This window comes from Neodiprion lecontei, chromosome 3, assembly GCF_021901455.1.
Source record: "Neodiprion lecontei isolate iyNeoLeco1 chromosome 3, iyNeoLeco1.1, whole genome shotgun sequence".
NCBI classification, from domain to species: domain Eukaryota; kingdom Metazoa; phylum Arthropoda; class Insecta; order Hymenoptera; family Diprionidae; genus Neodiprion; species Neodiprion lecontei.
This window is the reverse complement of record NC_060262.1, coordinates 28,480,515-28,499,444: the sequence shown is the minus strand read 5'-3', so window position 1 is coordinate 28,499,444 and position 18,930 is coordinate 28,480,515. Positions and strand designations below refer to the sequence as shown.

Sequence of the window (18,930 nt, the reverse complement as noted above, 5' to 3'; positions counted from 1 at the left end):
TTTAGTTTATATATGTGAATCGATTTTATTATATCTTTGTTAGAACGTTACACAAATATCTTATATCTATAAATACTCATTTATCAAAAAAAAAGGTACATCTTGTAGCTCATAGACACAGCTCAACCTACACTATACTTTCGTCTTCACGGTAGTTACAACTAACAGAAAACGCTAAGAATATTACACTTATATCAGAAATATTTATATGCCTGTATGATTTGTACTTTTATATGACTGTTTTTAAAATTAGTTGACGTTTACCACAGTTTCTTAGCCCTTCTTTCGTACATAGGTATGCCGTGATCGAGCTAGTTTTAACCAGTCTTTCACGGCACACGAAACACTGGTTTCGGTTGCATCACCAATTTCCTTCTTGCCAAGAAAGGTTTGTTTCACAGCCTCTGAGAAAAAATACATCAAAAGGAAGGTACAATATCACGATATTGATAACTGATAAGGAATAATTTCAATGTAAATTGTGATGAATCTCGAATATATTGGGAAAAAAGTTAACAGTTTGCATAATTTGAATAATAATGTGTGAATAATATTGTTTTCACACGATAAATCCAAGTAATAACTGTTTCTCGAAAATTTCATGAATTATTCATTACCGTAAACAGTTTCCATTGTCAATGTCTTTTGAAATGAGACTTTGTCCCTCCCTGCCCAATTGAATTGCATCGCTAATTCGTTTGTGAGTAGTGACCTCATTATAGCCAACACACATTGGCGACCGCTTGTCCCTCCAATAGAAGCCAGTTTCCCGGTCTGCAACAAAATACTAAAATGAATGAATGTCGAATTGAATTCAAAATATTCTTACTGTTATCAACATCGATAACAATTTTGACTAGTTGGAGATTGTCGATTCCTAATATTTTTTCAGCATTTTTTAACGTTAACCCTCTCGATCAGACCGAGACCGATTTCATGTTGAATGAAAATCTCTCACCATATTGATATTTCGATGGGTGAAAGCAGTTTACCTCAGGGTTTAGGAGTATCTATAAGGCCATCTGACCTTGCTTAATGGAACTATGCAGTTAGAACCCTGACCTTGCGACCGATACAGTTTTATGAAGCCTCAAAGTGCGTGTTGCGTAGAAGCAACATACGGTCCGAGAGGGTTAAAACGTTACGAACCGCAATTCTGTATGCCTGTAGTAATTTTCATTATTCCTTTGCAGTCAACACATACCGAGCGTATTCTTCAATGAGAGACAACCCCCTCCCTAGTGCTAAGCCAACTCAGGCACATGACGCGTACGTGAAGTTCGGTCGAGTGGAGACTAACATGGCCACTGGCATTCTATCCCCTCCCGGCCGAGCCTCATGTGCCTGTGTTGGTTTGCGCTAGGGAGGGGGTTGGCCCTCATTGAAGAATACGCTCGGTATTAGTACCTATCCGTATGTCATGACATACATATTTTGAATATGATTGCAAGGTCTACTCACTAAATAAGTTCGATGCTCTTCGGATTTCAGGATATTTTCGAGGTTGGAGAAGTCTTCCATGGAGTTAAGAGGAAGTTTTGGGAATTCGGCTGGTTTCTTTGTTACGTCGATGCTGACTTCCTTCTGTTTTGAGAAGATTTTACGTAGTAGCAGATGGTTTTGTTCAGTGTAGGATTTAATGTGTTCTAAATACTGCAGAGTTTTTTCTTCAAAGGTATTCTGTTCGCGTGATGTGGTCGGGGTTGAAGGTTCAAGTTGTGAAAAGGATCTTGATAAGTCATATTGCGTGGTAGACCTGATGATCCTACTAGAAATGTTTCTATTTGATGTTTCATATCCAGACAACTGATTCGGTGACTCATGGGAATTATCATTATACTGGTGCTGTACGATCTTGTGGGCCAAGTTTTTCTTTGGTGTCTGATTTTTGGTAGATCCTTTGGCTGAGTTAATGTAGCGAGTATTCTTATTACGGTTAGAAGTCGATTCATCGACTTCGGACGGTGGCAAATTCTCGTCAGCTGAAGAGGTGTAACCTAAACTACTTGAACTTTCACGAGAACGCTTCGTTTTTTTTTTTTTGTTACTAACGTGTCGATTTTTAGCCTTCTTCTTGTCGGTTTTGTGTTTACGTTTTTTCTTTTGCGGCTCAGGTTCGACATCATCACTGTTCGTAGCTTCATTCTCGTCCACGTCATTGGTAATATCTTGCTGAGGTATTACAGTGGATTTTTTAGCGATGTTGCGAATTATTCCGGATTCATCGGACGTGCCCAGCTCCAGTAGGCGCGCCATCGTTGCTTCGGTGTCGTGGTAGTCATCTGTTAGTTAATCAAGGAATATCAATCAATACCGAATGCTCATTGATTAGCAAAATTAATCACAAATGTACAATATGATCAAAATATATCGTCGTAACTCTTATCCAAGTGAAAATTAATATGATTGAAACATTCAATCCGTATACAATTGTAAAAAAAAGTTCTACGTTCCAATAATCACCTCCGGTATGCAGTACTTTGTGAATGGCAAACTTTGGCCATGTTTTTTCATAGGCAGCCTTTGATTTTACAAGTTTTGTAAAATGATCTTCAGTTTTTGTCCGTGGCCAGTAACATTGGGTGTTGTTTTCGACCAGCCAAAGAACTGGTACCAATGCGCATTCTCTATCTTCGCCAACCAAGAATTCAATCACCGCATACATAGTTCTGCAGCACGACTGAGTAAAAACATCGTTAAATGTATCATATTCTCTAGTCTGGTGTATAAATTTATATTTGATCAAAATTCAAGCACTTTTATTCCACTCTGAGCAAAAAGTGCCAGTTTAAAAGTTTTTAATTAGGACATCAACATAGGAATATGCAAGGTAGTATATAAGTTAAAAGATGAATCGATCATGAAACATTATGAAGATTTTGGGAACGCATGTCTAACCAATACTTGAACGTCAATGTGACGTACAAAACTATAATAAATCAGCTCAAAAGTGATGTTATGAACATATGGTAGAGTTGGGTATATTGGACTACTAGGTAAATTAGACTCGGCATATACGGTATATGGTAATAGGTATACGATAATGTTATTTTTTGCTAAACATCTCAATTGAAGCAAACTTTTAATATAAAAGAGATAATGAACCTACGATTCTCGGGAATGTGTGCGAGGTAGACATAGACATACTATACATGTCTTGAACGAATCCCTCTTCCTCGTACACATTGCCGAGAATCGTAGGTTCATCATCTGTTTTTTGTCGAGAGCTCGTTTCGTTGAGATGTTTAACAAAAAATAAAAATTTTATTTCATTTCGTGTAGTATCGGAGTTACTGCGAAACCATCTTTAAATGGAAGACAGACGAATTTATGTAATATATCATCGACGCGATAAGATTTCGCTACGTTGAAACTTCTTACGAAAAAAATCCCTAGTTTGGAAGATTTAATAGGTTTCTGATAAAGGTCTCGCTTGTACTTGAACGGAGTACCTATAATTCTATATTCTCCGGCAATGAAAAGGATTGATTTGATCACTAATATTTCTGTCCCACAAGCTACTACATTATCCGGCCTTTTTATTGATATTTTGAATTTTTTCGTTTCCAGAGCCTGACATTCACGAGAATTTCCAATAAATTTGGGTTTAGGAATAAATTTTTCCTGACAATTAGTTTTACGAATAGAACTTAGTTCTTCAAGTCGATTACTCAGCTGCTGCAGCGGCAAGCGTTTCGATCGAATAAGTCGTTTCAAATGGCCCAAATGATTTTCATACACAAAGCAACTGTATTCTTCTAATGGGCCAAATCGTTCTACGTCGTCTATGACATGCAGCAGCGAATGTACATTATATACGACAAAGTTTTGTCCGTATATCTTAGCACCTTGAGTAACGAATTTTTCGATCATATCTTGCGCGATGTTTCGAAAACGCGAGAACAAGGCTGTATTCGATAGAATATACACGGCGGCAGACAATAATAAAAAATGTTTGTACTTTTTTCGATCTAGCACATCCCGCATTACAACAGGGCCGGAATATAACAAGAAAAATCTAAATTCTGTCGCTTTCCATCGATGCAAATCCAAAAATCCACGGGGCTTTCGAGGAAACTCTGCCGGAACATATCGCGCCAATAGTTTCATTATACGTTCAATTTCTAACAAAATATCCTTAGACAATTTGCAATCACGTGAACCCTCGACCCAGTATTTAAGGAGCAACCTCTTCAAAATTCCCAGGTAGATTAAATGCATGGGATCTAAAGGAAATTGGGAGACTAGTCCCACGTAAAGATCTAAAAGAGGCGAACGTCCTTTAACGTGACGATCGTTTTCACTAGGTGCAACAAAATCACTATCTTTTCGCTTCTGGAATTCGGTGTCACATGGATAACACAGTTTACGGTTGAGATGAACTGCGCGAATCTTACACCTCTCGCAAGCATCCTTACCCGAATGTCCTAAACACATTTTCAACATAGATCTCGCGGGCGCGTCACACGCGAATAAACCAACTCTGACAAAGTATTTGGTGCCATTAAACTCAAAACCATTGGTGCTTAAACGTGACGTTTCTTTAATTAAATCTCGTAAATATGAAGATAGTGGCATCGGTTTACCCGTACCATAATAAACACCAATTACAAATGGGCTATCATCGATCATTGAAATACTGCGTCCCAAAATTGGCCAAAATGATGTTCCGCTACTTTTATAAACGGGAATCCCATCAATATTAAAATCAACTCGCAACGTATGTTCAGGTGACAGTCCTTTTTTGAGACCTGACTCGAGTTTTTGTCTCAAGCATTTCTCCAAACCGAAATAACACATTTCTCCGTTGTCTAAATTTAACGTTTCAATACGTCGTGACGTGTGAAGTAGAGTCCTAGCACTTAAGGGTAAGATAGGATGTGCTGGTTTCAATAATGCTAGCAATTGATCGATCGCGTTATGTGTGATGTTATTTGAAGATGCCCAGTCGCGCAAATTTTCAACAAAGTTCGTTTCATCATCTAAATGCACTTCATCGCTGACGGAACTTGAATTATCTTCAGAACTGTACAACGTAGCTTTGATGCTATCTATGTCACTTTCGATGTCTTTGAAATCTTTATTATCGCGGTTCGAATTAGAGTTTTCTTCATTCTGTTCATTACTTTGATGGATATGATCAACATCATAATCGCTATCTATAGAGTGCACATATTCTCCGATACAAGACACATGTTCATGACTAGCATCTTTTAATTGTGATTTCGTAAGGTGCTCGAGTGCACAATTATTGCCTGCAATACTCAGTAATACTTTACGAGTATTTATAGCTGTTTTGCGACGCAAATGTCGTTTACTCAGAACTTTTAAATCATGAGGCATGTTATAAAACTAAATAATAATACACACCAGACAAGAAATGATGTACGCTTTAACGTGCTTGCCTTATTTGTCGTAAATATCCGCACACCACTCTGAAAACTAAAAGTTAAATGAACCTAATGAACGTAGTACGTGAGTCAATACAGAAGATTCATAGCAATAAAGCTTTTACACGAGTTAGCGCAACAATTTATATAAAATTTTATTGAAAATTAAGTAATTTGATCAAAAATGCTGTTTCGTGTATATTTTCTTGGATTTGGGCTAAATAAATATTAAAAAGGCATTTGTAGCCGAACAATTTTGTAAACACGAATAAAAAACGTGGTCAGCTACCCATCGAACGTATATAATACGCAGGTAATGAGTAGTTTCATTCTATTGGATTTGACTCTGACATTTACCGATAAACGCATAGTATACTCATGATTTACGTTCAGTAGTAGGAATCGTGATATATTTCAGGACTAGATAGTACTGTTACTAATATTATTATTCTATAGTACTTATAGTTCTATGTATCGCTATTTATTGTTACTACAAATTAAACAAGATCGTAGTTTAACGTTGAACCAATTCTGGGCCGATGTCCTGCTTATATTCTAATACTTTTCGAATAGTATATCATGACGCCTACTACTGAACGTAAATCATGAGTATACTATACGTTTATCGGTAAAGATCAAAGTCAAATCCAATGGAATAAAATTACTTGTTACGAATTTCCTGCGTATTATATACGTTTGATGGGTAGATGACCACTATTTTTACCAGTGTTTACAAAATTATTCAGGTGCAAATCCCTTTTTAATATTTATTCAGCCCAAATCCAAGAAAATATACACAAAACAGAATTTTGGATCAAAATACATAATTTTTAATAAACCTCTATATAAGTTGTTGCACTAACTGGTGAAAAAGCTTTATTGCTACGGATCTTCTCTATTGTCTCTATTGTCTAACATGACCGTCTTCTTCTGATGGATAATAATTGTTATTTTCAATTGAAGGGAAAAGAAAATAAAAAATATTGTCAAAATAATATTTCTGTGATTTCGATGGCACAGAAATATTTACGTGGCTGTATTACTATACTTTGTTACTTTGGAAGATGCTACGAGTTCATATGTATGTTATAGATATGTTGAAACGGTATCTAAAAAAATAATAAACACGAAACCGATTTCAAACAATACAGAGCAAAAGTTACTAATAACCGCATGATCACATGGGATGATTATTAACATGAAGTTTTCCTCAAATTCGACAAGAACTAATATAATTAACCTATAATATACGTATCATAGTAAACTTAACACATATAAATAACGTTTAAAAACAGTTCAAAAATATTCATGAACGTTATATAATAAACAATAAACTATTCCATATTTTTATGGTACATCGTTTGGTTTAGAGAAAAAGACGCAGAACATTACACATAGTTTCTTTTGAAGAAAGAAAAGAAAGGAAAGAAAAAAATACAGAAGAGACAGAATTTGAGTTGCAAAACACATTATTTTTTCAACCAAGAATGCTCGATGTATTAAGACAAAATACCACCATATTTGGAAAAATATGTAGTTGTACTTACCAGCGTTATTTAATGACGAATTTGCTTCTTCCGTCTAGGCCGCAGATTAACAATAGCTTCTCACCTTTTTTGCTACACGATCACCGATCGATCCGAGCACCTCCGCATTCGGTTGACGAATAACGCCATAACCAGCGCCTGAGGCCAGTTGCAAGGGTGGGGATGAATATAGGCTCCCAGACAAAGACAAAGATAGAGGAGACGCAAGAGCGACAGAGAGATCGTGCCCAAAAGGGAATCAACTTTGCCATATATGCCCGTGTTATTCCGAGCTGTCCTTGTCTTACCACTCGCTATACTTACACTTACTGTATGAATGCGCGGTCCATGGGATAAGTTCTGTCTCTACATATAATTATTGCGCTCTTACTCTAGCTTGCAGCGTTACCGACGCTGACGCACCAGAGCAGGAGAATAATATATCAGTAGTGACACAATGTATAACGCACAGAACTCCGATAAAATAGCGCGAAAAATAAACGTACAAACGACGTTAAAAATGCGACAGGATATGATGAACGCTTGTTTTAGCAAGTACTCATACAAGATATTGAAGTCTTGACGTAATTCGTGCCAAATAATGAGATTTAATATATTATAATATGATAACCAATATTGTGAAATAATTATAAAAATGTACAATAAATTATTATTCTTGGTACGAAATTATTCACGTTTCGGACACTTCTTTATTCTCTTCCTTTTATTGGTTATATCTATGTTCCATGCACCGGTAAATGAATACAAGATCAGTGTTCAGCTTTAGTTACCACATAATATTGGCATCAAAATAACGGGTAATTAAAGTCCATTTTTCGGAAACTAATTATAAGATAATCAACTGATTTGGCCACCGCTTGGCATCAGGCGGTTCCGCATACATGAATACTAAAAGTGCGTTCATAATCTGAATATTGTACTCAACGTTGAATTTTCCTCAATCGTGTTGAAGTAAAACAAGTATGAACCCATTTGATCAAATATACATATTATACAATTCAATGTATCTTGAAAATAGTCCGATATTGAATAAATTTCATAAACGGTTATTGAACGTAGATCACAAGTAGCAGTAAAACGTGAACAATAATCGTTGAAAAAATACGTTCATCAAACGATGAATATATTTCTGTGCAATAGTGGAAAACCGCAATAATTAAGCGCTTAATTGGGGTTGCTGGTAGTTGTATGATGAATGTACAATATATATATATATATATATATATATATATATATATATTAGGGTGTGTCGAAAATGAACTTTTTTTTTTCTTCGCTCCTACCACTCAAAACTTTAGGTTTTGACATTAAAGAGGTCCTCGTTCAAGGAGGGCGCTGTAGCTTGAAGTTTAGAAGTCGCTCAACGAGGATTTAGGTTTCCCATCTAATTAACACGTAAAAAATATTGTTTTTCGTTCAAAATGATGTCAGGCATCCAAAAAATTGGCGATTTCTGTGCTTCTTGGCTTATTTGAAAGCATGACTCATCCCCTAAACGATGATAGGTCGTTTTTCGACTTACCTTGTACCAATTTTTTTTACGCCACTTTTCGACCACAATAGTCACTTTTTCAAGTTTACAAAGTCTCCAATGTATCAATGAGTTCAAAATGAATTGCTACAAGTATTGATTCTTGATTCGAATATAAATAACCAATTCCAAAAATTAGTGAAACATACAAAATTTCTCAAAATAAACATGGTTTTTTGAATAAAATTGAAGATACGGAATTTACCAATTTTTAGAATTGGTTATTTATATTCGAATCAAGAATCAATACTTGTAGCAATTCATTTTGGACTCATTGATACCTTGGAGACTTTGTAAACTTGAAAAAGTGACTATTGTGGTCGAAAAGTGGCGTAAAAAAAAATTGGAACAAGGTAAGTCGAAAAACGACCTATCATCGTTTAGGGGATGAGTCATGCTTTCAAATAAGCCAAGAAATACAGACATCGCCAATTTTATGGTTGCCTGACATCATTTTGAACGAAAAACAATATTTTTTACGTGTTAATTAGATGGGAAACCTAAATCCTCGTTGAGCGACTTCTAAACTTCAAGCTACAGCGCCCTCCTTGAACGAGGACCTCTTTAATGTCAAAACCTAAAGTTTTGAGTGGTAGGAGCGAAGAAAAAAAAAAAGTTCATTTTCGACACACCCTAATATATATATATATAGATGTTGTAGACACCAAGATTGAAAATGAATTTCATAAACGTCTATCACGCGTAGATCAGAAATACCAATAAAACGTACATTATAATAGTCGAAGATATACGTTCATAAAACAATCAATATACTGCTGTGCAATGGTGAATAGGAAGTATGATAAACGTCTAATTAAAGTTGCTGGCAGTTGTGTCATGAATGAATATTATATGTTGTGATTACCAAAATCATAAACGAATTTCGTGAACGTTAATAGCTCGTAATTTGTAAATTCAAATGAAACGATTCTGATAAAACGTTGAAAGATGGAGTACCAACATCGTTAAACATATAAGTTTTAAACGATTTTCGTACGAATAATGAACAAATATACTATACGTTGCTTTTGCTATAATAATACGTATTTTAAACTTCTGTATAATGAAATACGCATAATAAACAGAGTAATCATACGAATAATATCCATCCGAAATATTACAGTATATGTGATACGGTTGAATTTTATACTTATACCATTATTAAACGACTTCGACGTTTCATATACGAAATTTATACTGGTGTGTGTTTATTGGGAAAGAAGAAGGGATACGGCGATGGATAGCCGAGGCAATATTTCTTAACGCCCCAATATACCTAAGGCACAGAAGTCAAACGGTCCGAACCACTACTTTTATCGCTGTTTTCACAGACTTCATTATTCGCGACTATGTAAGATTACAAATAATGAGGCAATTATGGTATCTTTGTACGAGCAGGTGTGCGCATAAAACAAATAGTTGCAGTATGTAGACTTCGGTGGGAAAAAAAAGGAAAAAAAAAGTAGACATATATATTTAAATAAACTGTCACGCGGTACTGCAACATTATACCTTATTATGCGTATATTATAAAGCTAGTATGCATATAACTTGGCCGCAAGCATGTGACAACTTTAATTCATGAGTAAATTTTGTATGTTCAGTTAGGACGTGCTCAAAATGAAAAAGCAAATCGCTACAATATAATTTATAGACATGCCATAAGGTCTTTTTATTTTTTGAGGAAAAGATCACCTGATGCCAGTAGGCATCGTAGCTATCAATTTAGCGTAAGAATTTTTGCTAAACGACTTTCAACTATAGTGGCTAGAATATTTTATACACCGGCCCGGTTATATAGAAGATTTTATAAAAGCACGTATGTAATTTATAGTGTCCCTCGGAAAAAAAAATGCGTACGTGGAATCGCCGCTAGCGCGTATATATAGTGAACTCTTGTGAAGGTAGCCATTTATCGCCGGTGCTGCACGTTGAACAAGGATGGCATTAATTTTAAAATCGGCCTGACCGTAATGGCACAGTGTAAATTTGGGCCTCTGTCTCTGAGGGGTCTCCCAGAAGATGCCTTCGTCAAGACCACCCAGATATACGTGCGGCATTCTCGAAATCGGCTTACTGCTCCTCGTGTCCCGTGCCCAAAGTACGCCATCTTGGAACTGGCTCACCCAAGTCTCAGGACTCGCCCTGAAAAACCTTCTGAATCATCGGTCTTAACGAAGCATTTTTCTTTTTATTCATCTTCTTTCCTTTTTTTTTTTCACCCTTTTTATCACCAGTCTCCCGTCAAAATTACAACGAATTACGTCATCCGTAATGACATTGTATATATAATGCAAGGCTCGAGAAGAGCGTCTGTCTGTACCGTGATGAAATATTCAAAATCGCACCCAGGTACATGGCACTATGATTATTAGGTACGAAAATCGGCACGAAAATCTGATTCTTCAATATTCGGAGAGTATCATTTTAAGTTCACACAATGAATGTTTTTTATACCTGATAATATAGCTTTCTACCGAACGGATTCTTTGTATCTGTTATAAGTTTTTAATGTTCGGGGCACGTCAACTGCTGCAGTTCCGTGATAATCTTCGTTGCAATAAACTTATGCAAATTTCTTCATTCCATATAAGGTAGTGCAAAAGAAGGTCTCACGCTTGACACGCATATTTGTCAGCGTCGTTGAAATTATATCGCTGAATTTCGTTGCATTTCCGTACTACGAACACTTGTAATGATCAGGTAATTACTGGAAAACTTGTGATAAATTACATGTGTACCGCAATCTCCTGCAGATATTGAAGTTTATAGCAACGACAGTACGAGGCTTTTTCTCCACGATGGAATCGACCAGGAAAATGATATTTCATTCTTACTTTGCAAGACTTTCTCCTTGCGACACACGCGGAAAACGAAATTTTGTAGTTTGACGATAAATCTTGTTACAAGACTGAAATATCTTGTTTCTTGAATTAAACGAACCTCATTTTTTCTATCTTGTATGCAGCCGTAATGTATATACCCTAGGGTGGTTTTTGAAATGAAAAAATTTTCTCCTCTTTTTTTCTTACGTACCCTTTGAAAAATTAGTTCTTAGCCTCAAACGAAGCCTCGTAAAACCAGAACTCTGTAGCAAAATTTTAAAAGGTGCCTTATCTGGTTTGGATTCAAATACTCTAACCAAAATATCTCGAAAACTATACAAGCTGGGAAGCTGTTTTTGGTTTCATTTTTTAGGTCATCAAATTTTCTATAAAATAAAGGTCGAGACTACTGTACACCTTAATGTTCATCTCGTATTCGACACGAACGTTTAAAGTTGAGTGCATTAAATACATGAATGAAGATGCTTATTAACTTGTAAATTTTACCTCACCCGTGTTATAAAGTGATACAAATAATGTCACGTAGTGGTCAGGACTTTTTTTAAAGAACATTCGACTATCTACAAAATGAAACCGAGAACAGCTTCCTAACTTGTACAGTTTTTGAGATATTTCGGATAGAGTGTTTGAAAAATTCACACCGGATGAGGCACCTTTTAGAATTTTGTTACCGTGTTCCGATTTTACGTGGTTTCGTTTGAGGCTAAAAACTAACTTTTCGAAGGGTACGCAAGAAAAACAAAATCGTTAAAAATGAAAAACCAACCTAATATACCCGGCTTACAATAATATGTTGCGTACATTAATTGCACGATCAAACCAATATTCATTTTCGGATGATGTAACTGACACTGAATCCGATTCTTGACCGTATACTTAGTGCACTTTGGTCGAAACTTGCGGTCCCGATGAGACATACCAAACCATGAGCCCTTGTTTTTTATTTGCTCATCGACCCTGCCACAAAGATTGCGTGAGATTTTTTCGCGAAATAGTTTGTTCCGTTCGGCTTAATGGCGTTTCTGAGTGCCAGCTGTTTAATGGCGCTTATCGACCGTTCTGACAGCTAAGAATCGTGCGTTTCAGTCTTGACTGAAAAATGTGCCGCTGGTGACCCGCCGATTCGACCACCGAGAATTTTTTTCGCCTATGCAAGTTAATATCAATTACTCATGCGTTCGTAAAACCGAAGACGAGGTATGAAAATTGGTGCTTTCGATTTCCTGCGGAACTCTGATATGGTCTGTTACAGGAACAGTGCCTATATCCGTAACGTAGAGAATTTGGCTTTTTGATTTGATTACCCTATTTGACCCTAAAGTTAACTAGTGTAGCATAATTATTGCCAAGGGTGCAATGATGCAGCCAATAAAACGAAAAAACTTCGATATAAATTTTTAACTCGACGTATAAAAATTTTATAGAGAATTCAAAACAATTACATATAAATCATACTTCAAATATTTAATTTATACTCAAATGTGTAGAAAAAAAATTACCAAAAATATTTCTTAACACCTGGCAACGCGGAAAAAAATATATCGCTATTTTATTACAATATTGAAATGGCCATATAATTTATTTTCTGCTTGACATTTTGAAAACTGCGCATCAACAAATTCTATCATGTATAATAGCTGAAGATTTGAATACTTGAGTATATTTTTACGCTGAATATTTGAAAGGAATATTTATTACCTTGTAACATCGTAATTCCTATGAAAATAAAAACCTACATGATACACGGACAGATAATTAGTTTTATTGTGATCACGATTTCTCGGACATTGAATTCTTTCACGATCAAATCACGATAAAAATGTACGTCATATTTGTATTTAAACAGGATGTCCATAGTATAATAATAATTAACGGTGCGTCAAATGCTCCGACATTCCAGATTTTCATAAAAAAAAACAAAAAAAGAAAAAAAATAGCACCTAGTTCCGTAATTTCTGCAGAATTTACATCATTTTTCCCTGCAGGTTCGCGTTCTGGCGCTTATCTGATTCGAAAAATCGACGTGTAGCCACCTACTCGATCCGTTAACGCGTCGGAGCGGCGGCGATCCGCACGAATGAATCATAAATAATTACAGGAAAAGAGTGACAGTTTTCCGAGATTTCCTCGCCATTCCGACATGTTGTTGGAAAATGACCGGTACCATTGAAGCCTAAATTATCATGAAAAACTCGGTTAGGCATCCCTCGACGAGTATATCTTGAAATCTGAAGGATTCAAAGGGAGAAGCGCTGCAGCAGCCCGTCGCTCAGCATCCGTTGCAACGTCTCCGGAGGTTGTGCGTCACTTTGTCGCCGACCGGAAGCACACTATTCCAGTAATCCACGATCCGCACCGCCGTCCTTGTAAAGTGCCTTGCCCTACGACTTGCATCCCAACGTGTTCGTAGACCATAAGGACGATCGTACCGCGAGATGAAAGAATGGCGACTCCGAGGGTGGCCCGATTCGGTATCCGGTGGAATCCTCTTCCTCCTCTTCTCTCTCCTCCCCCTACCCCTCCCCCACCCCCGCTACTTCCCCTCCGTCTCCTCCTCCTCCGCCTCCTACTCCTCGTCGTCCTCCGCAACTCTCACGCTTCGTGTCGTACATTTTTTAGAAAATGGCCGCCACGTACCCTGAGTCACTGCGGGCAGCGACCTGTCCCAGGTTTCTCGCAGGTGTGGCGCAGAACTTTCCTCGATGTTTCCTGAGGTGTCGACGGCATGCGAGGGTATACCTAGGAGGCACAATAAGATATTGCTGCAGAATAATTATCACCGATAAGGTCAGAACTTGATAGAGGAAAACCTGGCCGTGTCCTTGTACATGCTGGGAAAAGGAAAAGCTAAGCCATTCCACAATCCCAGGTCCTGTGAAGTCCGTGAACCCAGAAGCTGCAATAACTTCAGTCACGTCTTGCCGCGAATTCTGGGCTGTGCCTGGATTTCGTTTTGTATTTCAATCGCCTTGTTTGAGCTGCTTGGGTGGATTTTGCAAGGGGTAAAACCACTCCACAGATCACTAGATCAGCTCTGTGATCCTTTCCTTCCGCAATCGCGCGACGTGCCGACGGAACAAAAAATAAATGGTAGATAAACCGCGGTTTGGAATCTTCAAATTCGCATTCAGTAGTAAATATTCCTATCCAGGTGTAAGATCCATCCAGGATCAAACAAAGGTTATCGGTTGTTTTTCCTTTAATGCAAAATGATCACAAGAGTGGGCGAGCGGTGCAGTTCTACACGCGTATTTAGAGAAAAATCCATACATCTCGCGGATCTAACACACAGACAAGACCTTGGACAAGTTTTCTCTTAAACGCAATGCGCATCGGAGAAAAAATACTTTTTTCGTTAGTGGCAAATATCTCGCCGTTTAGCAGCTTAGGCGAAACCTGGGACTGGCCTGTGTATTCTGTCGGTGACTGAAGTTAAAGGCAAATATTACCAGCGCGTGTAAATTGGCCCAGTCACTACGTCTGGCCGTCGCGATGCTCTCAGACCGCCGGACGACCGTTCAAATTCTTGGACGCACGCGGGGGAGACGCTCTTTTCGGTGCGCGTCCGAGTGTCTGTCGCAGGAAATCTGACTAACGCCTGTGCAATGCGGCGTCGCACGCGAAACTGACTACCTGCTGGCCTCTAGGAAAATTCGTCCCCAAAACAAAACGGACAGCAATTATCGACCGCTCCTGGTACAAGAATTTCTCCTCTGATTCACGAAGGAGCTGGGCTACTGAGAAGGCTAAGCCCTTGGGAATTTCTAGGGGTACTTAGGTGAAGTTGATGAAATCAACGTGACGTGTTCGAGCCGGTGAATGATCGTGTCACGGAACTTCTTATTGTAAGACTATGTAAGATATCACAAAACAAGAGATACACACGCAGTCTTGATTCGCTAGCGAACGCGATTAACAAGAGAATAACTTACACTTATCTTTTGAAAAAGATATACAATTGTCCGTCGAGATAATGAAACAAAGTACGGAATCAAATTCACTCGAATATACCGGGATTGGGTTAATTCGTTAGAATAAGGGATACTTCGAGATGTTTGGAAACGCCAAATTTTTCAGTCCTACGAACATTCTCATTTCAAGCAGTGATCAAGAAATCGGTGCCCAATTTCGAATCTATGTAGATAAATAAAACTTGATATATTTTTAATTCTTTGACATGAAATCTTCCCAAATTGATTGCGAGTGGCTTAATTGAAATTAAATTTGCAAGGGTTGACTGGGTTTGAGGTAAGCATTTCATTCGATAGAGTTGTATAAGTGGAAAAAACTTCTTTATTCTATTGATATGGGAATGCAGGTGTATCCTGCAAGATCTCGATAGGTTATTTCTTGTATTGCTCGTCCCTAATTTGTTCGGACTTGCTCCAACTCGTTGGAGGTATTTCAAACAAATTTTTTTTACTTTCGTTTCTCTACCTATCTCTGCCTCACTCTCTATTTCTCACTCTCTACCCGTGTACATGTAAATGCATACATTTCTTTTTCTCCGGACCGAGGTTAGTTGTATACTCATTAGATAGACGGGGAGTTGATTCAACGCTAACGAGCCCAGGCAGTCGATACTGTACGAACTACAAAGATGCCGTGTCATTGGTTGCTGCCCTCGTTAAGCCTGTGCACGCTATACGGCCAAGTTCGCGGCGCACGTAAATCAAGACTCGTCTGGTTTAGGGGCATTTATTAATCTGCTCATACGGAGAACTTAATGTTTTAATAAATACACTGTATAGGAACAAAATCAAATGGTGTAATTTAATCTGATCAAGCACACAGCATAAAAGACGTTATGTACTCGTATACTTTATATTTTTAGGCCAACCAAGCGCGAAAATGGACGTCAAATTTTGTTGCCGATGTTAAAGACGTTATCTAGTAAACCGTTGAAATGATGTTCAGCTGAACCACGTGACTGAATTATTAACTACGAGTTTGGTCGATGGTTGTTTACGCCAGTTACTTGAATCTTTAATCTGCTAAAGGCTCGGGACCAATTTTTGGAAGTGAGGTAAGTACCTGTGGTTCCAATTGAGTAAAAAATATGACATGCACGGATTTCGGTGAAATTTAAGGATGACAATATTTTTATCGTTGTAATTAATATTTGCAAAGTAAAACGGCTCGAATTTGTCAGTTCTTTACACTATATTATAGTTTGAATTACTTGCACTGTCCACGGATAACAAAAAACTATATTCTTCTCTGGGAGTATCTCATTCGTTACAACGCTGCATTATTTTAAGTGAGATGCGTCACGCTGGCTAGGGTGCACTTTTCTGTATGTAATATACCTACAGAGTGTAAACGGCGTCTTAATTTCTGAATCCTACAGCATCTTGACTTGCACTAATTGGCTTCTGATCAGCTATCCATACGTGAATCGTGGTTACTGGTAATCACGGCACATATGGATCGTGAGAATCTTGTCCAAATCACACGCATAGCGGAGTATTAGATTTCTGAATTTCAGAATTTTTTTTTATATTATTCGTGGGGGAAAAACTCTTGATTAACATTATACGCCGTAGACTTCTGCGAAAAGTAAATATTTTGAAAAAAGTTGAGTATGGATCGTTTCCCTGTAGTTATAACTTGAGGAAGTCAGACGTGTATGGGAATGCTATGCACACCGCCTACGAAAAATAACATAGCCTAGGTGTGAATCAGCTCTTAATTCATCTCACTGTTTAAAATCGGTCTCATTAGTTGGAAGACACGAGGTGCGAAGAGATATTAAATACCAATTTTGGTATCATAATCGTGCCGTTTTCGGTCACGGTGTGAAAAGTAGAAACTGCGATCGATAAGCGGAATCCTAAATGTTTCGTGGAAGTCGCCCGGTGCGGTGTAAACGACACGGATATATGGTACACGCATTAGAGTAAAACGCATTTACCCCGTTTGACAACATGGTTATTACAGGCATGATAATTGGAAAGAGTCGATTCGGTCAGTGCTTTTGAAACATATACGGACAACAATGAGTATGAAAACAGCAAGAGTCAATACAAATCCTTAACCGAGCCAAGCTAAACGCACAATACGAAGAAGTGATTATTTTTATTCCTCCTCAACGGCGTAGTCACTAATAATTATCGTTGACCTGGAAGTTAAAAAGTACGAAGGTATCCCTGGCGAGCACCAGCTGGCGCGTAGGTATGTACATGCCCCCAGGGAATAAATATATTAACGCGAGAGGCAGCGCTGGCCCTGACTGGCCCTCGCAGGCTGGCTCGACGGCTGCCCCGGAGACCCGGGAGTCCGGCCGGCCGGATCGTTGGGCCTACCTTCGGCTTCGGGCCCGTTGCCGGTTAGCCCGCAGTTCGCGCATTCGCCCGTTTGCCCGTGCGTTGCATTGGGCTCCTTTGGCGTTCGACGGCGCAGACAGCGCGTCGCCCCGCCCGTTGTAAAGCCGTTATCGTACTTAAAGTCGCTGCTGCGTGCGGATCGTCAAACATCGTAATATGTATACGTTATGTATACGTCCGCCGACGCATACGCCCACCATAAACATATAAATCATCAAAATAGCAGAATAAAGCTGGACGAAAACGGCAGAGGGCTGTCTTCTCATACATATGTGCGATACGAACGTTCCTAATAAAGTTGCTGCACGTGTGAAGCGCTGTAATATCGGCGACAAAAAAGTAGGTTGATCAGTAAAAATAAAGCGATATTATTACGATACTTAAACACGAGTCGTAACATCGTCACTTGCTGTACACTCCGCCGTTCAAAGACTTGCAACTTAACTGCAATTTAAGATCACATTGGTAGGTATGTACAAAATAAACAGGAAGAATTGGAGCAGTATGTGTATGCAATAAGATGGGACCGAAGTTGTCTAAAATTATGGAAACACAAAATAAACGGATCTCAATTTTGAAGTGGGGATATTTGTTAATTATGTGATTGGAGGAAACCAAACCCGGCAATTTGTTATCATTGGTAAACGAATGACTTCAGTTGGTCAACATTCAATTAGGAATTTTTGGTCAAATGGTTAGGTAATATCAATCTTACCTTCGTTACATTATACGATAGGATTATCTTTCCGAAATTGAATTTAATCTATCGAGGGATTCGGGAAATCCATCCTTCATTACAATTACATCGAGCTACATTCACTCGTGATGCAAAATACCTTTGCATACAAGTAGTTGGACTTGGTCCTATCGAATGTGCAAATGAGATGTGAGGTTTGGTTTAGCATACTATTGGCCACCAGATGTCTTATAAACAAAATCTGTGCATCCCTTAGATAATAATGGTCTCAGTGAAAACGTTGACCGGAGATATGTGAAAAAGTTCACAGCTTTATGGACTTTCGTGCGTCAAGCTAGCTGTACCAGTCTTTTAGAATTACCCACTAATCCTAGATGAGCCTGAATAAATGAGTTGGCAATGATAAGAAATTGCGACATCGCCAGAACTACCACCAATGTTTGAGCTCGATACAGCTAATTTGGCCAAACTGGATGAGATTACATACCTTCGGTCCACGGATCAGTTGAAAACATACTTTTGAGAAGAATTTTGTAACTTTATCCTAGGTTGGAAATTCTTCTTCCCTTATGATTATACCCCTTATCTCTGGA

At 38.1% G+C, this 18,930-nt stretch overlaps 1 protein-coding gene across 3 annotated transcripts; it reads right to left on the bottom strand.

Moving 5' to 3' along the window:
* On the bottom strand, positions 1 to 7,543 carry LOC124293357. Of its 3 annotated transcripts, XM_046733983.1 has the most exons (6): positions 6,938 to 7,543; positions 5,371 to 5,442; positions 2,464 to 2,680; positions 1,462 to 2,282; positions 618 to 774; positions 1 to 404 (listed from the first exon to the last, which is right to left on the bottom strand). In XM_046733983.1, exons 3-6 carry the CDS (start codon positions 2,663 to 2,665, stop codon positions 274 to 276), a joined length of 1,311 nt encoding a protein of 436 aa, XP_046589939.1. In that variant the 5' UTR covers positions 2,666 to 2,680; positions 5,371 to 5,442; positions 6,938 to 7,543; the 3' UTR covers positions 1 to 273. The 3 variants fall into 3 exon arrangements, with proteins under 3 accessions (XP_046589939.1, XP_046589940.1, XP_046589941.1); XM_046733984.1 differs by lacking the exon at positions 5,371 to 5,442 and having other exon boundaries at positions 6,938 to 7,542; XM_046733985.1 differs by lacking the exons at positions 2,464 to 2,680; positions 5,371 to 5,442 and having other exon boundaries at positions 6,938 to 7,541.
* Between the last annotated feature and the right edge of the window lie 11,387 nt (positions 7,544 to 18,930).